Here is a 21,575-nt window from a genome sequence, read left to right on the forward strand (position 1 = left end):
TTCCTCTTTTTGTTCGGCGACCGGATTCAGGGAGAGCCTAGCGGACCGATCTTGTGATCTGCAGGAACCAGTTGTATGCAGTGGATGCTGCAATGATGAAACCTAAACTTAGGAAAGCAGTATTTATTTTTCTTTCAAGCAAAAACTGTATGAACAAATTTTCTTATTTTCCCTCATCAAAAAATCAATGTTTAATCATGGGTTGCGTCCCTTGTGTAGCTAGCTCTTCTGTGTGTTGTTTCTTCAGCAACTTACAGCATCTCGTTTCGCCCAGTAGTTCACCCATCAAAAACTTTGCGGAACGGGTAAGCAAATAGCGAATTACATATTTGGCGTTCTTTATTTCTGCACGATGAGCATTTCATTGACTCTAGAAGAGCATAAAGTACTTGAAAGTAAATTGCATAAAATAAGATCCATTTAGAGGGATCCGCAGATATTATTATTATTTTTTTTTTTGGAAATGAAGTTTTTAAAATTTGACAGGAATGTCTTCAATGACCCCTAAGTTATGTCAGGGTCAAAACTTTCTTTTAATTTTATTTTAATTTAGGCAAACGCCATTTCAGTCCATGAATAACCCTGCAAAATGTGAACAATTTGATCTTGTGAACAATTTTTATTTGAATGATAATCTCTGAATTAAAGCTGGGACAGGAAAGGCGCCGAGCATTGATACGAATGATAAGACCACGTGGAGTATTTATTGGGGTCCGCCAGCCCTGTACAAAGGGAAGCAAATTTTGTAACTGATAAAACAGCAGTGCCCTCTACCTACTTAAATAACAATACCACTGACTTCAATACCAACACCTTTAATCATGAATAATAAAAGCTGACATTGTTATTCAAATAGATAAAGGCACTGCTTCCCTTTGATTTGCTTCCCTTTGTAGAAGGCTGGCGAACCCCGAATTCAGTTTCATCAATTTTAATTTATTTATTTCGTTTTAGTGTAGTTATTTTGTGGCTGTGTGATGTGTAATTCATTTCATTTAAAAGTGAACATATGTTGATGACGGAGGCCAACATGGTCGAGAGGGCTTGCACGCCAGCGTGGCGCAGTGACCCAGGAACCTCTCACCAAAGCGGTCAGGTTGTGAGTTCAAGTCCACCTCATGCTGGCTTCGTCTCCCGCTGTACATATCTGTCAGCAACCTACAGATAATGCTGGTTGCCATCATATAAGTGAAATATTCTTGAGTACGGTGTTGAAGTCACAAAGCTCTATTTTTGGTTCGGTTAGGCAACTACTGATCTTCTTTTCAGCACTTCTCCACGTTGGAGAGATTACTCTGTTGAGCTGAATATTATATATATATATTTATATATATATATATATATATATATATATATATCTCATTCACTGAGCAGTTCCCTTTGTTTAGATTTATGAATGTACACTTGTGTCTTTTTTTCACTCAATCCTCGTGAAACACACAGCAAGGATGTTGACAGTGATCAGACCCCAGATCTGCCAGACTTGTGGGCATGTGTATAAGGTGTTGCCATGGATACGGAAGCTGTCATCAGCAGCAGCCAGTAGTGCTGAAGGGCTAGAACCGCGATTAGGGATACATGAGGGTAAGTTTACATACATGTATATGTACATGTAGCCAGACAGTGGTAGATCAGTGGTGTGACAGTATCCATGAAAAAAGACACCTGTAGGTATAAAATAAGATGAATAGGTTTTCCAAAAAATTTAAAATTTGTCTTTTCCAAAAGTGAAAATGGAAAAGCTTTAGGTTTCACAGTTTTCATTTACATGTAATCCCCCCCCCCCCCCCACCATAAAAAATAATTGAATGAAAATTGGGAAAACATAAAGATTTTCTGAACATGAATGCTTCATTTATTGAAGTACATGAAGTAAGGACAGTGACAAATCTCTGGATCTATTAACCTAGGGAACAAGTTAACTTATGTCGAAAGTGTAGACCAGAACCAGCTTAAGTCAAAATTTGAAATACGATCTCAAGGCTTATGTTGGGGTTTTAGAAATTAAAACTTTGTGTGCCTCATCAATATGATTTAAGATAAATGTGTCAAAATTTCAAAATCCATTACAAAAAAAACTATGCATCGTAAAGAGTTTTAAATTTTGACTGAAGTCAGAAAGGACTGTTTGGAATGGGCTTCTGATGATATATGCTATGTCTCCCTCCAGCATGTCCAGGCTTCACCATGTTTCTTACACTGCACATGGTGTTACATGAAAGTTACCATATGCCTATTTTCAGTCCTCATTGAATTGACAAAGCAGAATGCAGGGTGTAGTGATGGCTTAAATAAATAAATTCCTTTCTGCAAAATTATTAACTTGAGGATTTATATGGTTTGTAGGACTGTTTGGTGCAATTAATTGAACTTGGTCTCCTGTATTTATGTTTATCAAACAGATGTATATACCTTTTGCATACTTTAATCTATAAGCGTGTTCTTAATTTTTAGTGCGAGAGAAAATGAAGGATTTGGTCGGAGCGCAGAAATTGTACAGGTATAATTGTTTGTTTTAATAATGTCATCTTTTCTCAAGTAAAAAAAGAAAGGTAAAAGGAGTTAAGAGCAACGATAAACAAAACCTTTTGGTGACTTTTAACAGATGGAATTAGACCTAGAAATGCACATTGACAACCCAATTCTGATACTGTGTATAACCACAGAATGAAATTACATCTTGAGATGTCAGGACATAAATTGAGATTTAAAAAAAAAAGGAAATAAAAGATAATATCCTGAATACATACAATTCTTTTCTGAAACTGTGTTGTGTTCACCTAAGTTCTGTGAGGGCCTAGTAGGCTTTGGACATATATAAAACAAATTTTAGAAGTATGTAAATAAGTCAGTTGTCATGGAAACCCTGTCATCGATACCTGTAGCTGTTTATTTTTTCTTGAAGGTAGGATTATTGTGATTATTCTGCTGAGAAGTGTAAGCTTTAGCACCAATAGGTATGTTTTATGACCATTATTTGCCCCTGTAAAGAATGCACGTCTTTGTGCGAATGTTCACAGGGCTATTACAGATATTTGTTACATTGTTTTTTTTCGTTTCCAGTGTGGGCACGTATGACCGATCAGATGCGGCGTCAACGTTACCCAAGGACCAGTCAGAGCTTCGTGAGCGTGGCATGAAGGAAAGTTATCAGGAGGCCATCATCCCACTGACTGATGATGTCATTAAGGAGAAGTACATCAATTTCTACAAGGGCATTCGGTTTGGCAGGATCCTGGAGGATTTGGACACATTTGCAGGTAAGGAGAAGTACCTGAACTTATACAAGGATATCAGGTTTGGCAGGATCCTGGAGGATTTGGACACATTTGCAGGTAAGGAGAAGTACCTGAACTTATACAAGGATATCAGGTTTGGCAGGATCCTGGAGGATTTGGACACATTTGCAGGTAAGGAGAAGTACCTGAACTTATACAAGGATATCAGGTTTGGCAGGATCCTGGAGGATTTGGACACATTTGTAGGTAAGGAGAAGGCTTGTGTTTGGATGTGTAAAGGTTGGTATCATGAAGATGAAAATGTGGTTTCACCATCTCGTTTGAACGCATGTTGTACAATACCTCCAATCATGCATGGCCTGCCACAACAAGACAGAGTGTATGCACACACCTAATGACTCCTTGTCGTCACATGACTAAAAAAAAACTTGTTAAGTATGACATCATAAACCAAGCATACATACGCACTGGAAGTACATGCCCCTCTGGATCCAAAATTCTGGGAATGTTATTTATGTTATTTCTGTTGAGTTGCCACACAAACTGTTAACATGGATGTACATATTGGAGAATTTCATAAGCGTTATTTGTATATGTTTGTGTCAGAAATAATATACCTGCCTATTTTTATTTACACAGAGATCATCTTCCTTTTACTTTCAGTTTGGATTGGCTATTCCCATAACCGTGACCCAGCTAAAGGCTCTGATCAGAAATCGAATCTAAGCATTGTCACTGCTTTTGTGGACACAATAGGTAAATCTCTGTCTGATACGGCAGTTCCAAGTTTTCTTTTTTTTTTTTTTTTTTTTTTTTTGATTTGTGTTTTACGCCGTACTCAAGAATATATCACTTATATGACAGCGGCCAGCATTATGGTGGGTGGAAACCGGGCAGAGCCCGGGGGAAACTCACGATCATCCGCAGGTTGTTGTCAGACCTTCCCACGTACGGTCCAATTTTTAACATTACAACACAGTGGTGTAACCATTAACATGGTCAGGTATATACAATATTGAAAATTATCCAAAAAAAGATGAAATTATTCTGTTACAAAACCAATCTATAATTGAAAATACTTAAATTTTGTTGAAAGGTTTTCATTACATAATTTTTAGTGAGAATTTGTACAGTGTAATATTTTATTTGTCAATATTATATCCCATATGGCATTAGTGAGAGTTTGTAATACTTCATTTTTCAATATTATATCCCATATGGCATTAGTGAGAGTTTGTAATACTTCATTTTTCAGTGTTATATCCCATATGGCATTAGTGAGAGTTTGTAATACTTCATTTTTCAGTGTTATATCCCATATGGCATTAGTGAGAGTTTGTAATACTTTATTTTTCAATGTTATATCCCATATGGCATTAGTGAGAGTTTGTAATACTTCATTTTTCAATGTTATATCCCATATGGCATTAGTGAGAGTTTGTAATACTTCATTTTTCAATGTTATATCCCATATGGCATTAGTGAGAGTTTGTAATGTTTCATTTTTCAGTGTTATATCCCATATGGCTTTAGTGAGAGTTTGTAATACTTTATTTTTCAATGTTATATTGCATATGGCATTAGTGAGAGTTTGTAATACTTTATTTATCAATGTTATATCTCATATGGCTTTAGTGAGAGTTTGTAATACTTCATTTGTCAATGTTATATCCCATATGGCATTATGTTTGAATTGCTGCCAAAATATTGAAAGTGCAGTATGTAAGATATTAGGTCCTTGACGGTCATTTAAAAAGGTATCATTTATGGGTGGAAACGTTTTCTTTGTTTTTTTCCCTGTTGTTGAGGATGATGACTGTTTTCATCAAGAAAATTACATAACTCAAAGTTGTTTTCGCTAGGGAATGATGGGCATTTTCAGTTTGAATTTCAAATAAGCCTGAAGAAACAAAAATTAGAGTGAGGTCTTTTGTATTTGGAAATCAAACAAATTAAAACCAATGAGCAATTTTCATGCGTTTACTTTGTATATTTGTACAGAGGTAAAACACAGCAGAATTCAGCCTGACCAAGACGTGAAGATGTCAGGTCATGTAACCTGGGCAGGGAAGACATCCCTTGAGGTGACCATGCAGCTGGAGCAGGTAAGTTGATCACAGGTATGTCTTGGATCATGTAGGGTAACTTGGACAGTTAAGTTGATCATAGGTATGTCGTGGATCACGTAGGGTAAATAGAACAGGTTAGTTGATCACAGGTATGTCATGGATCACATAGGGTAACTGGAACAGGTAAGTTGATCACAGGTATGTCATGGATCACATAGGGTAACTGGAACAGGTATGTTGATCACAGGTATGTCATGGATCACATAGGGTAACTGGAACAGGTAAGTTGATCAGAGGTATGTCGTGGATCACATAGGTTAACTGGAACAGGTAAGTTGATCAGAGGTATGTCCTGGATCACATAGGTTAACTGGAACAGGTAAGTTGATCACAGGTATGTCCTGGATCACATAGGGTAACTGGAACAGGTATGTTGATCACAGGTATGTCGTGGATCACGTAGGGTAACCAGAACAGGTATGTTGATCACAGGTATGTCATGGATCACATAGGGTAACTGGAACAGGTAAGTTGATCAGAGGTATGTCCTGGATCACATAGGTTAACTGGAACAGGTAAGTTGATCACAGGTATGTCATGGATCATATTGAACTGATTGGTCATTGTTAAGAGAAAGACAACGCCAGACCAAATGCTTATATGTATGGATAAAGCAAACCGCATAAAGTTTAACAGGCAAACCTTTTTAGTTCACCTTTACTTCGTACGCGCATAGGTAATGTCATACTCCGAAGGTTGGTGTTGATGCCCAATAATAGTGAAAAGTTGTGTGTTAAGTACTGATACCAAATTGCTGACCTTCACATCTCTTGTGTGTGTTAATCACCATGCTGTGTGTTAAGTACTGGTACCAAATTGGTGACCTTCGCATCTCTTGTGTGTGTGTTAATCATGGTGCTGTGTGTTAAGTACTGGTACCAGATTGCTGACCTTCACATCTCTTGTGTGTGTATTAACCACTGTGTTGCGTGTTAAGTACTGGTACCAAATTGCTGACCTTCACATCTCTTGTGTGTGAATCACCATTCTGTGTGTTAAGTACTGGTACCAAATTGCTGACCTTCACATCTAGTGTGTGTGTTAATCACCGTGCTGTGTGTTAAGTACTGGTACCAGATTGCTGACCTTCACATCTCTTGTGTGTGTATTAACCACTGTGTTGCGTGTTAAGTACTGGTCCAAATTGCTGACCTTCACATCTCTTGTGTGTGAATCACCATTCTGTGTGTTAAGTACTGGTACCAAATTGCTGACCTTCACGTCTAGTGTGTGTGTTAATCACCGTGCTGTGTGTTAAGTACTGGTACCAGATTGCTGACCTTCACATCTCTTGTGTGTGTATTAACCACTGTGTTGCGTGTTAAGTACTGGTACCAAATTGCTGACCTTCACATCTCTTGTGTGTGAATCACCATTCTGTGTGTTAAGTACTGGTACCAAATTGCTGACCTTCACATCTCTTGTTGTATATTTATTTATTTTTTTTTTATTGACAGATGTATCAAGATACATGGAAGAAAATCCTGGATGCTAAGTTTGTGATGGTGGCCAGAGATCCTGTTGCCAAAAGGTGAGGAAGAACATGTTTTCAAGAAGTTGTTGTTGGTTGTATCTGTGGCAGAGTGGTTAAGTGTGCTCTTTACCAGGAGCCTCTTTACCCCTGTTCTTGCTTTGAGTTCACATCCAGCTCATGTCACCTCTCACCTGAAAATTATTTATGATATTCAACCCTCACTGTGCATTGTCCTCTATATTTCTTTTAGCTTGAGAATATGTATATAAGTTGTTATCTTGGGGTACCCTTTTTTTTAGTCTTTGAGTCAGCATTTTAAATCTGTTACAATTATTGTCTTGAAGGGCTGCCTTTGTGAATCCACTGAAGGTGATAAATGACGAAGAAAAGGAAATTTTTGAAATGGGTGAACGTAAGTTGCATTGTTTTTTAACAACCTTATTGTTCTTGTCAAGGAGGTTGGCTGGAGTTGTTTGACATTAGTGTGAGCAAATCCTGACATTATGAGCTGCCTCACTGAATAAGCTAAGGTCCATCTTGTCTGTAAGTCTTCAGTATAATGTTTTCTCCATTTTTGCACAAGTACATTCAAGGAAATTAACTGAAACCAATTTATTATTAGCAAGCCGTTGTCATGGATACAACAGTTTCCATAAAAGTTAAAACTGATCTTGAAAAACATCATCGTTACAAGATGCGGAGTAGTGGCCCTTTGCTTGTAGTTTACAAATTTGTAAGTTTGGGGGTCTCGGAGCTTGTGCATGTAGCGTTGTATAAAAACCTCTGCCATGTCAGCAGGACAGTGATTTAGAATGCCGTGTGTAGTTTGTATTTTGTTTGTTTCCAGAAAGGAAGAAGAAGCGTCAGGATCAGTCTACGCAGTCCTTGCTGAGAACTCCACCTGATGCCGAGGAGAGGCTCCTCATACACGACCTCTTCCTACAAACCCTCGACCCAAAGTAGGTACACTGTACATAATTTAGTCTGTGAATGATATGACCAACTTGTGGCTGCCTCGCTTGGCGCCCAACACTGAGAGGTTAGAGCAAGGAAACAGGACTGGCTGGCCCTGTGTAAAATGTGACAAAATGAGATGTCATGTCTGGTGTCTGGTGATACTTCAGTGACTGCAGAGCTTTGGCTGCATGGATTCACTGTACACACATGTAATGATGCCTGTTCATCTTATGACTGAATATTTGCTTGTATGATCCGAAACGCCATGCATATGTATGACCCAAAACCCTATGCATATGTATGACCCAAAACCTCATGCATATGTATGAACCAAAACTCCATGCATATGTATGATCCAAAACCCGTGCATACATACCACACACTCTATAAACTGTATATCTATGTGAAGGTATCTGATTTGAATAAAAGGAAGATGAATTTCAAAACACAGTGGATAGAACATCGGCAATTTCATTGTTTAGATAAAGGTGTGATAGACAGTGTGTTTTCGTTGTTGTGTTAAAAAGAGGAATATGTAATATGAGTATTACCTATAATCTCTTTCTGTAAAATTTGCCTATTTTGTTTTAGTTCTGCTTCATTTCGAGTGAGAGTTAAACCAGAGAATTCTGTTTGGATGGAAGAAACAATGCTGAAAACAATGACTATATGTCATCCTGAGGTGAGACATCAGGGCCACGAATAACAGTTCTTTATTGGGCATCACCCCACCTTATTAGACTTGTTAGATCAAATAGGCTTGTTGGAAGAGGATTTTTTTTTCTATTCTGGCGCTGAAGAAGATAGAATTCCGACGAAATTAGCATTATTAAGACATATCAATAGAAAAACTTGTATCTAAATCCCAATGAAAACTTTATAACATCTTCAAGTTGCCCCCAACAAACATATTTTTAAATATGGCCCAGGAAAGCTACATTTCGATAAAGAACACACTGATACAGAGTAAGTAAACAACCTTCAGATATCTGTGTTGACATGGGGACAAATTGTGCTTACAATGACTGGATTCTTTGCACCGACCTGGTATTTAAATGATGCCTAAGTGGTTGACCTGGTCTTTGAACGATGCCTAAGTGGTTGACCTTGTGTTTGAACGATGCCTAAGTGGTTGACCTTGTGTTTGAACGATGCCTAAGTGGTTGACCTTGTGTTTGAACGATGCCTAAGTGGTTGACCTTGTGTTTGAATGATGCCTAAGTGGTTGACCTTGTGTTTGAACGATGCCTAAGTGGTTGACCTTGTGTTTGAACGATGCCTAAGTGATTGACCTGGTATTTGAACGATGCCTAAGTGGTTGAACTGGTATTTGAACGATGCCTAAGTGGTTGACCTGGTCTTTGAACGATGCATAAGTGGTTGACCTGGTCTTTGAACGATGCCTAAGTGGTTGAACTGGTATTTGAACGATGCCTAAGTGGTTGACCTGGTCCTTGAACGATGCCTAAGTGGTTGACCTGGTCCTTGAACGATGCCTAAGTGGTAAGAAGTGTCATTTGTACCCTCCAAATATTTGGGTGCGCAGACAAACCCTCTTTCCCTAACAACTATGAGAAGCTTTCATGTGTTGTATCATGGTATATATTTGTAGTATGTGCCTCACTAACTCACATGGTGAAAGCACTGGCTCTCAAATGATCACACTGACGAAATTCATGAGCACAGAGTTGACGAGACTATACTGGAGATTTTGGGCACATAATCCATATTTGGGAATCAAGTCTGTGTTGACCAAGAAAATCCCAAATTATTTTGTACCTGTGCTGTTTTTAGTGTTAAAATGATTCTAAAGATTGCAAAAGTTATAATGCAACCCATTTTAGGAACTTAAATACCAATTCTAAACTATAAAATGCATGGTTGAGGGTGATATTTTGTGGCCAAATTAACTGGGCTATTTTAAAATAATCTAAAAAATTCAATTGGGGTTACGTTGACATGTTTTTGTCAAAAATCTATGGTATACCCTTTTAAACTCCAATCACTTTATTGATCAGTTTATGTTTGTGTATGATTTGTTTTTCCATAGCAACGGAACTTGTACAACAAGGTGTTTGGAGGTTTCTTGATGAGGAAGGCTTTTGAGTTGGCCTGGGCAAATGCCAATCTTCTGTGGTAAGGAAGTCAAAGTTCTTGGATGTAGCGAGGCCTCGATAACACAGTTGGTGGAGCAACCGCCTCAGCTGTGGTAGATCCAGGGTCAATCCTGGGTCGGGTCACAAATAAGACCTTAAACAAAGGAAGTTGTAACTTCCTCGTTTGGCGTTCAGCACTAAGGGGTCAGTGCAACGACTTGTTGACCTGTATCAGTATAATAGCTCAGGTGGGGCGGCTTACTTGCCTTCGTTGAGGCATTTCAGTGAAGCAGCACTACATAAAAGAGCGGGGGAAATGCGTCCTGCAACAAGTAGGCACATTACATGCATCCTAAGGACTCCTTCGTTGTCATGTGAATAAAAAAAATGTTAACTACGACATTAAACCCCCACTCACTCACTTTTGAATGTAAAAAATGAAATATTTAAATGCCACTACTCACTTTACTGCATTCCCATTGGCCAAGCTGTTCAAAGAGTCGTAACATCGTGTTTGTTATGCTTTTCCTTGAATTGTGTGCTACATGAGGTATTGCTTCATTTCAAATTCTTGAAAACTTTGCAGCAATAAACTGTTCACATTGGTCTTGGTAATTTTGCATTGATTGTTTTGTAGAGAAAGAATTTTATCAATTTGTTTGTTTTCTCCATTTGCAGCAACTACTTCTTCTTCTTTATTTTTCTTTAAACAGCTAAGAGTCTTTATTTGGTAAAAAAAATTGTGAAATACATACAATATTTGATATATTTTCTTCCCTAGTCAATCCAGACCATATGTGCTAGCTGTAGATGACATCTTGTTCAGGAAACCAGTTGAGATTGGCTCCCTGCTGTTTCTCTCATCTCAGGTGAGTGCATTGTAAAAACACAGGAGATCATTTGAAACTGGTTTTCTACTACTCTCTCTATTTATAAGTAAGTGTTGAAAACCAGCTGATATTGGTTTCTTGCTCTCTATAGTTACAGGTCAGGGTATTTAAAAATGAGTGAATGACTAAACATCTTGTCCAGTTGAACCTAAACAAATTTTCACATTGTGCTTGTGATAACTGCTGTTACCTAACGGAACCATTCTTGAGACATGACAAGAAACATCAATCGATCAATCAGCGTTCAGTCTGACAGTTAGTTAAGGTATTGTTGACATGTCCTCTGGATTCGAAGTGTTTGCAAGTCGCGCCTTTATCCAGTGAAGTGACATAATCTTAAAAGACAAAAGAAATAACTAAAGCTATGTGGCTGAGATGAAATTTTACACTTATGCAAATGAAATAAATAAGTAAATAAATATAAATAAAAATAAGTAAGGAGATAATAAATGGCACCATTGTTCACCTACAACACCGCTAGAGTAAGCCACCGTTGGCTGTCAACATCATTTGACAGGAGGAGCTGTAACTGACATTTGTCTTCGTTTGTTCAGCCTAGTGATGTTATTATGATGTTGTGTTTTGTTTTACTTGCAGATTGTGTACACGAGTGGAACTAAGATGCAGGTCAAAGTTCATGCAGAGGTTGTGAACCCTGCTGACGGCCATCACGACACAACGAACATGTTCCACTTTACCTTTGACTCTAAGAAGACCAATGTTCCTATCCTGATGCCCAAATCTTATGCAGGTAAGTTTTGTATCTGAACTGGATGATAACATGATTTTGGTTCCTATTTTGTTTAATTAATTAAATTAATTCACGCCCTAGGAGTAGTCTCGCTGTTTCTTCATGATCAGGCATGACCCAAGAGGTTCCCCTGAAACTTTCCTTTCGTCCACAACATGATGGAAATTAAAACCTCTGAATAAAAGAATGCGCATTATTAGCTAAATGATATCAGATACTAGATATCAGATAGCTAAATGATATCAGATACCAGATATCAGATAGCTAAATGATATCAGATATCAGATAGCTAAATGATATCAGATACCAGATATCAGATAGCTAAATGATATCAGATATCAGATAGCTAAATGATATCAGATACCAGATATCAGATAGCTAAATGATATCAGATACCAGATACCAGATAGCTAAATGATATATGATATGGCGAATTAAAATATCAGTTAAACAGGTGTCATATACATAAGTGGTCAGCTGTGCTGTTTAAGCCATTTGGATAGTGTAACGTTGGTTAAAGACCAGCTTTTCCACCAATATGTTGTGCTTATCTGTACCTCATGCATCGATGTTGGAAAACTCATCAGAAAGTTCATCACAGGTAGGTGGTTTATCTCAGGCACTTTGGTTTTGTCCAAACATAAAACTGATCGCTATCGTACATAAAACTGATTGCCATCGTACAAGTGAATCAATCCTGAGAACGCCATTAAGCAACAATCAGTGAAGTGCATACTCTCTGGCTGTGCGTGGGAAGGTCTACCAGCAAACTCTGGAAGGTCGTAGATTTCCTCTGAGCTCTGCCCGCTTTCCTCCACCATAAGTGAAAATATTGTTGAATGCCGATCAAATAAATAAATAAAATAGCTAAGTTTGTAAATATACATGCATATGTGCACATACATGTGATAAATTCTTGAGCATGCATAGTATTTAGAAGTGTCGAACCCCTCCCACCCACCCACCCTCCCCGGGAAAACAACCAGAACTAATTATCTGTGATTGTAACAAACTTTCACTGTTTTAAGCACACAATGTCCATTTCTCTCTCTTCCCACAGAAGCCATGATGTATCTGGAAGGTAAAAGGCACTTTGAGAGGTGAACTACGGAGTTTGCAAGTTGGGTACCAAAACTTATTAATTATTAAAACTATTATTATATTCCAGATTAATTTATAGAAACCTTAATTAAATTGTAATATGGTTCAATATTGTCGGATATTAGATATGCAGATTGACAGATGGGGATATGAGTACTTGGAAGTACCAGCTTGCTGGGCTTTTATAGGTTATCTTTACAGTGCTATGATTATCTTAAAATAGATCACAATACTCTGAAAAGGATTTCACAAAGCCATTAGTTCTTTAAATAGTGATGTATAGCAGTGATGAACTTATCAGTCTTATGTTTGAAAATTAAGTGTAAAATGTTCATCAGTAATGACCATCAGTCTTATCTTTGAAAATTAAGTTTAAAATGTTCATCAGTGATGACTTCATCAGTCTTATCTTTGAAAATTAAGTTTAAAATGTTCATCAGTAATGACCTCATCAGTCTTATCTTTGAAAATTAAGTTTAAAATGTTCATCAGTGATGACCTCATCAGTCCTGTCTTTGAAAATTAAGTGTAAAATGTTCATCAGTGATGACCTCATCAGTCTTATCTTTGAAAATTAAGCGTAAGGTATTCATCAGTGATCACCTCATCAGTCTTAACTTTGAAAATTAAGTGTAAAATGTTCATCAGTGATGACCTCATTGGTCTTATCTGTGACAATTAAGTGTAAAGTATTCATCAGTGATGACCTCATCAGTCTTAACTTTGAAAATTAAGTGTAAAATGTTCATCAGTGATGACCTCATCAGTCTTGACTTTGAAAATTAAGTGTAAAACGTTCATGAGTGGTGACCTCATCAGTCTTATCTGTGACAATTAAGTGTAAAGTATTCATCAGTGATGACCTCATCAGTCTTAACTTTGAAAATTAAGTGTAAAATGTTCATCAGTGATGACCTCATCAGTCTTGTCTTTGAAAAGTAAGTGTAAAGTATTCATCAGTGATGACCTCATCAGTCTTAACTTTGAAAATTAAGTGTAAAATGTTCAACAGTGATGACCTCATCAGTCTTAACTTTGAAAATTAAGTGTAAAATGTTCATCAGTGATGACCTCATCAGTCTTATCTGTGACAATTAGGTGTAAAGTATTCATCAGTGATGACCTCATCAGTCTTAACTTTGAAAATTAAGTGTAAAATGTTCATCAGTGATGACCTCATCAGTCTTACCCTTAAAATTGAGTGTAAAGTATTCATCAGTGATGACTTCATCAGTCTTAACTTTGAAAATTAAGTGTAAAATCTTCATCAGTGATGACCTCATCAGTCTTATCTTTGAAAATTAAGTGTAAAGTATTCATCAGTGATGACCTCATCAGTCTTAACTTTGAAAATTAAGTGTAAAGTATTCATCAGTGATCACCTCATTGGTCTTATCATTGAAAACTAAGTGTCACAATTTCTAACATTGTGATGAGGAATGGTTTTGTGGAATATGTCTGTTCCACAAAGTAGACAAGTCCTTTGTGGAGTTTAAGCATCATGAGCCTCTTGTTTTAACATTGTTAACCATTTTAATGCTTTGATGGGAACAATTATATTAGCTTACAATTTGCACAAGGACTATAGCCTTACTGAACAATGAGATCAATGTCTGGGCTTTTTTGACACTTTGGCTACACAGTCTGTGATGTTGATGTTTCATTTTTCTGCCGATGCATCCGTTTTAGACAATGAATGAATGTTTTTAATTGTTTTTGATAGTTATATATTGATAGTTACAGTTAAATGTAGACTAGATAATTTTAGGATGTCCTTTTCTTTTTTTGGAACAGCGCCATGTATGTTTGTTTGTTCACCATAAAAAATATACAGCATGGCGAATGCAGAGAAGAATTTGGCCTTGTTCTATCTCATTATTTAAAGCAGATTTACGTTGTGCTGAAAACAAATGGTCACAATTGTCAAATGTTTGGTATCCATTTATGTTTTTATATTGTCAAAAATATTCTATGTGGCATGAATTTTACTTTTCAGAGCGAAATGTGAAGGTAACAGTGTAAATTTCACAAAGAAAGTTCCATTTGTAGTTACATCATTTTATTTTTTAAATTTAACTCTCAGTGACCTTGATATACAAGCAAACAATGTCATGTGTATGAAATTCTCTATTTTACTGCACGATATAAATAGTTTACATGTGCATTTATGATCATAATTTGCATATTTGATTGATTTTCTACTATTTTTGACTGTCACTCAGGGAAATCCATGTTCATGCTATATTTCTTGCTGCACTTTTAAACTACTTGTTGAATTATTCACCTTGTTTGGTGTTGTTGTACAAGAAGTACTATAATGTTATTATATTTTTTTAGATATGCTGATTTTATCCAAACTTAAAGTTGAACTGCAAGAGTTTTGATATGGAACTGAAAGTTTCAGATGAAATACAATGTCATTTAGTATTTTATATTTTTCTATTTGTTTGTATACCTGGGGACACTTTCACAAAACTTCCTAGGTCGTATTTCTTGTAACTTTCTTCGTAAAAGACGTCTAGGTTTTAGTGCCTTAATACGAATTCATTTATGAGAAAAGATACGAAAAATTGATTTGTGAAAGATTATTATTGTATTACTGTGTTTTTGCAGCTTAAGTTTGGCCAGAAATAATCTGGACATCATAATTTGGTGAAAGCACCTTGCCTGATTCCCCTTGAATTTTTTGGAACCTTGTGGTGACAAAGCAGCCCTGGTACATTCATCTGACTATCACCAAGGGTACAAAAACTGTTATATTTTTGCAAACACAAATGACGGCCACCACCAAGGATGCTTTTTTCTATAAATAGAGGGAGATCAGCCATGGACATTTTCCATACAACATTACATTAGACAAGCATAAATATTTATATTAAAAATGCTTAAAGACTTATTTTCTCAAAGAAAACCTTCACAGTGGTATACAATATCTGGAGATGCCTGTCGACAAAAATTGTGGCAAAAACTGAAGGCGTTGCATTTCACCTTTAAGTTATGAAGTTTCTTTTCTAGTCGTTCTTTTTAGTGCTAGCTAGATTTTGTAGCGCATGTATTTATCACAGTGCTCCTGCACCTGTATCATAGAGGTCACAAAAGACCCAGCTTTACATAGAGCCTGATTTGCCAAAGATTTTTGATGTTTGTTTTTTTCTCTTGACTATAACAGAACTTTATTTGCCAATTTAAAATAGATATTTATTGGTCACCCATTAGCATGCTCTGATCACTGCCGATTGTTCCAATCATATTAGCTCTTTGTATAAATACACCTCCTATTTAATTCCTCAACCTTTTTGCTTGTGATAGAGCAACTTTTAGTGCAGTTTATGCATATTTTGTATTTTATTTTGGAGACAAAACTGCATTGGATGGATTGGCCGGTTTGAGGGCTTCCAAAAAGTATAATTTTATCAGTCAAAACAGAATAATGCCTTCAGGATATGCTTGAATAAACACTTCGCAAACATGCGAAAAGGTTGTAAAAATACAGCATGTGATTTCTGATTGGCTGCTGCTTTGCTACTCAATTCTATTGTGGTAGAATTCGCTTTGTTACAGAACACTAAATGCTATTAGATATTGATTGCACACAGAGGATATTAATTACGTATGGCCCACTCTGGATATCAGTTAACACTGAGGGTAATAGTTACCGCACTAAGGGTGTCAATGAAATATTGCAAGCTTTTTAGAAAGGGTGTTATGTGTCGTTCTTGCAACTCTAAGAACTTTTGTTGATTATCGTTTACGAAAGATAAAAGTTAGTTATTGCACAACTGGGATATTATTTTATTGCCATGTACTAATTATATCAGATAATGCATCCTAAAGGAATAAGATAATTATTGCACACTGATGGTAATATTAAACTGCTGCACACTAATGGTATTAATTAGTTATTGCAAAGGAAGGCTGTTCGTTTAATTAGTTAGCTGTTAGTTTTTACAAGTTAGTTAATTATTGTATGCAGGGTTATTGAACGCTATAGATAGTGGTTGGTTAGTTATTGCAAACTATTGATATTAGTCGATAATTGTTTTGTGCTAAGGATATTAATTAGAGTCTTATTGTGGATATCAGTTAGTTTCTGAGCACAAAGCTTTAATCAAAATCGTTTTTCGCGGCTTACAATTAAAATGTGTCTGTCTGTTTTCGTAGTAAAATGTATGTGTTACATTATGTAGTGCTTTACTGCTGAATGTTTGCGTGAGATTTTTACAGGCACATTTACATGTAAATATAGTATGAAATTTATAAATGTTCGTGTTGTAAAAACATAGATCTGTATGTTCACAAGTCTTGTCTGTTAAAAATTTGTGGAATAACATGTAGTAGGCCTTATCATTTAACATGTGCCTGTTACTCAGGGGCCCTTTCATCTTTTTAGCTTTCTGCATTTACTTCTGTACTTCAAATTTATATCCAGTTTTTGTTTAGTTGTTTTGGACATGATTATTGTGGCATTTATTTTTAGTATGTATTTTAGGAAACTTTTACCTGTATACTCGCGAACAGACAAGATATTCTATGTAATACTCCACAGTAGAAGGGATCATTTAGAGTGAGTGAGTGCTTGGGGTTTAACGTCGTACTCAACAATTTGTCAGTCACATGACGAGGATCATTTAGAGAGATTGTGTAGGTTCATATCCTAAATTGTGGTATTTGCCAGATTAGGTAAATAACACTTAATTTCTCGCTTTCCGCCATTACCCACAAGTGATAAATTTACGCTCACACAGGAGCTTATGACTTAATTTTTTGTCAGAAATCGTCACAAAAGTTGTCATTAAATTATTGTAATATTATTATTAATATTATTAGAAACGAGGAATCAAGTGTCATTGGCCTTATGGGATTCACCTGAATGATGAAGCGCTTTATGTATTGAAAATGTGATATTACTGTGTATGATATATAAATTCTGTAACTCCACGTCTTTTTTGCAGGAAAACTGCAGTTGTGATCAAGTTTAACCATCTTGCTTACGTCAAACACATTAAAAACATAGCTTTCAAATCAAGTCTCCCACCATAATGCTGCCCGTCATCGTGTAAATGAAATAAATAAATAAAAAAATTGAATCAAGCGCAGAAACCGTTTCCACGTGGCTTGACGTGGAACCAAGATTCCAGATAAGAACCAACTGCGCCAGGTTGTCTGCTGGTGGTGTGACTGCAGCATTTAGATGTCATCTATACATCAGAACTCTATTTAGTTGTGCCTTGATAGTGTGACGGTGGCATCGGGCGTGAAGGTATACAATCAGTCAATAATGAAAACTTTCGTGGACAAGACTGATGGAATGGAAATACTTTTAGCGAAGACGTAAATGAATTAATGATTTTGGCTTATCTCCACCTTTGGATGTACGAGAACGGTGAGGTACTGCGTTTATGACACATACGTTTAAACAGAAGGAAAGCACATAGCTGTACTTTATTCTTTATTCTGTGAATGGTAGACACGGAATGCGTTGTCCATACATGGAGCTATATTCTTGTACCATGTGTAAGGTGCACATTCCTCTATGGTGCAATACACCACATTAACATTCCTGCACAAGTAACGATGATTGGCTATGGCGTTCTCTTTTTATTAATCTGAGTGTACTATTTGTGAAACAAGGCTTCAAAGAAGCCGGAGTCCCTGAGACGACAGAAAACAAGGCAAAATGTTGTTTACTTTTTGCGGATATTTAGATTAGTAATTTTGGGAAAAAATTATTCAGGTTAGTTATGAATTAGGGACCGGTTTCATGAAGCTCACTTAGCTAAGTTTGCCCCGAAACACCATGACGAAGTATGTTGTAGAGATATAAAGTGCACTTAGCTAAGGGCCACTTAGCACTAAGTATGCTTCATGAAACCGGCCATTGGTATATATTATTTAAGAGCTCATCACGTTCATTTTGATTAAATCTCATCGTACAACAAAGGCTGTCTGGAATGACTTGTTATTTTGATTGAAATGTTAAATTGATTGATGGATGCTGCCGATAATTGGCATCAGTTATTTGAGTGCCATTTCTGTTATACTTACGATCGATATATAGGCCTATATTGTTACATGTATCCCTATTGTAGGTAAAACTGTGTGAAAGTTGACGCCAAATAGAGTACGGTCATAGAATCGGGACACAATAACATCAGTAGTAGTTTTGCTTTGCTTTTATTTCGTAATGTTTAGCATGATAAAAAATGTTCGTCGAAACAGAAATTTGGTCACCAACCGTCAACCAAGAGGGACGTCCCTGGGGGTTGTTTCTCAAAGGGGCCGTAATGTTACACCGCCCTAATCACCATGCCCAGGGATCACCAAACTGTCTTTTATTACAATTATGTGTATAATTTTACGAGATTGTAATATTAATTTTATTTATGGAACTCCATGCAATGTTTTGGAATTTCTTTTACCGGTTGACGGCATGATGTATTATCATTCGGCTATTTTCTTCGGCTCTGTAAATAGCTTTAAATGTGACTATTTTGGGATAACAAATTTTAGCAAGAATCAAAATTTAAAACTTACTGTTATTCAAGTCAGCTCCTACATTAAGCGTCTCATTAAATGAGTTCACGCCATCTGTGTGGTAAGCTTGGTTCCTTTACCGTATACGACTCTCAGAATGGCCCGGAGATGAAATGATCACTCTTGAGCCTGAACAGACCGTCCAAACAGCTAATCACCATAGCCGTTCTGCCGCTATGACGACCACCCTACACATCTCCGAGCTAACCTTGAGATGTTCCTTGAGGAACGCTGCACCCATCATCCATCTGTCGGACCGGTCCATTCTCCATCCGTGTCCGGGAGTGTAGACGACCTGAAGTCTAGGGTCAGGGGCCAGCACGTCCAGCTCTGATTTGATTTCCTCTGTCCATTCCTTGGAAGAGCAGAGTGACGCTTGTTTTGTTCGATTTGTTCTTATCCAACGTGCCCACAATCTGAATTCCAGGTGCGACACCAATCCCGCGACAGATACAGACCACATGATCTAGTGTTGGGTTCATACTCAAAATATCCGCGCGGTCCCCGGAAGCTCACCGTTTAGCCTGCGAAACAAATTAAAATATTTTGACAACTATGTTTATCGCCAAACATTATATCTGCTTGCCTAGCAGTCCTGCCCAAAGTGACCCAGACTCTGACAACGCTAGCATCGCCAAAAATGAAAAATACATTTTGTTTTGTATTGTTGTACTTTATTTGTATTGTGTGTGTGTGTTTCATTGAAAATATAGAAAGACCCTGTATAAAAGGCAACTCATGTGGCGCCTGATCAAAGCAAAATGTGACGTATCAATTAAAAAGCTGATACTGAGGCATGCAGGCTTGGCACTTTCCACCAAGTGCGTGAAGAAAAAAACGCGGTTTCTAAGCGTTTTCACTGACGTAGTCATCAAGCCGAGTGAGTTAGCGAAAATGGACGACAAAGAGCGAAAATGGACGAAAAAGAGCAGGACAAGACTAAATGAAAATATGTAAAGCCGAATCAAGGGATTTTAAACAAACGCGGAAAATGATATATTTAAAATGTTTGACGTAAATTGGATCGAAATGCGTAACGATACAAATAAATTTTGATCTCAGGAGCTTACCAGCTATTAAAGACGTCAAAAATCCTGCCAGTTAGCAGCAATTCGTTCGACTTTCGCCTTTGTCCTTGTAACTCCGATTTGTATAACTCCTCCTTGGTGGGAGCACAAATCTTTGAAGTAGTGCTTCCAAGAGACACTGGTACTTTGCCTTGGTATCTCGATATCCACGAATAGCCTAAGCGGGTCCCGTTAGACTACTGGCCAAGTAGAGCCCTTTGTGTTCGTCAATCCAACCGTTTATTTCCGCGCACGTTTCGAAGTGGGTGTGGTGATCTATCCAAGGAATGAACCCATCAAAGGAAGCAGGCCCTTTGTTCCCCAGGGGAATGGTTTCTTTTGCCCAATAACTCCTCGAGATTTGCTTAATCTCGCTGGAGATCCAATCGGACGTCTGCGAGAGTTTTCTCGCTAGTTGGTTTCATCTCGAGGATCTTCTGGTCTAAATTCAGGTGGCCCATTTGGCGTGAAACCCAAAGATCTCCAATTGGGAGGATCTTGGCGTTTCCTCTCTATGGCTGTGAACAGGAACGGGAGTAGCGATCTCTTGTTGTGCGCTAAAAAGTGTACAGTCCAGTCTGGCGGCCTATGCCAGACTCAATCGGAGCACTTCGACGTCTTTTGCCTGCTATTTTCCCCCGAAGAATTGCTCACCTTCGTTGTCGCTACTGCTGTTACGCAGTAATTCCTCCAGGGTGTGATGCTTATTTGGCCTCTCCATCCAGTGTTTACTCCGTCAGCGATGTGTCTGGTCCCACCGCTGCCACCAGACGTGTTACGCAGTTATTCCTCTAGTGTGTCATCCCCTCCACCAAATGTGTTAAGGAGTAACAGTTTATTTAGAATCGGCACCAAATCGAGTCCGCTATGAGTCCGCTAGGCGAGTCCTAAAACAGAAAAAAACAAAAAAGATGGACACGTCATATGTAACCCAAACATTCCAGCAAAGAATCAAAACACATGTAGATTACCATGCACAAGAAAATTCAAGGCAATCATCAGGAACCATCACATGCTTGGCGGCTGTGAATGTTGAACTCGAATGAAACTCCTTCAAGTAATAGGCCGGTAGGACATACAAACTAGAAAGTAAGTCCACCAAGCGGTTGTCAGTTGTGAACACATGCCCTGCATGGAGCTTAAAATCATGACCAGCAGCGTGAAAGGAAATTTCAAGCAAACAACTTACCATAACAGGGAGCCGAACACTCCCCGATTTTCACAAGCAACAGTAAGGCCACGCCCACTCCAACACTGGCCCCACAATTTCACTGCAACCATAAGCGCTATACACTCCAGGATGGCGAAGAGGTACTGCACCAGTAGGATTCGTTCCG

General features: G+C 37.6%; 1 protein-coding gene across 1 annotated transcript; it reads left to right on the forward strand.

The window, feature by feature from the left end:
- The first annotated feature begins 1,456 nt into the window (after nt 1-1,456).
- On the forward strand, nt 1,457-12,884 carry LOC135479484 (acyl-coenzyme A thioesterase 9, mitochondrial-like). Its single transcript, XM_064759334.1, has 13 exons — nt 1,457-1,584; nt 2,455-2,500; nt 3,064-3,260; nt 3,903-3,995; nt 5,241-5,344; nt 6,826-6,899; nt 7,187-7,254; nt 7,690-7,801; nt 8,391-8,481; nt 9,850-9,935; nt 10,677-10,764; nt 11,383-11,536; nt 12,597-12,884. Exons 2-13 carry the CDS (start codon nt 2,466-2,468, stop codon nt 12,638-12,640), a joined length of 1,146 nt encoding a protein of 381 aa, XP_064615404.1. The 5' UTR covers nt 1,457-1,584; nt 2,455-2,465; the 3' UTR covers nt 12,641-12,884.
- The last annotated feature ends 8,691 nt before the right edge of the window (nt 12,885-21,575 follow it).

The sequence above is a fragment of the Liolophura sinensis genome, chromosome 12, assembly GCF_032854445.1.
Source record: "Liolophura sinensis isolate JHLJ2023 chromosome 12, CUHK_Ljap_v2, whole genome shotgun sequence".
Lineage (NCBI taxonomy): Eukaryota > Metazoa > Mollusca > Polyplacophora > Chitonida > Chitonidae > Liolophura > Liolophura sinensis.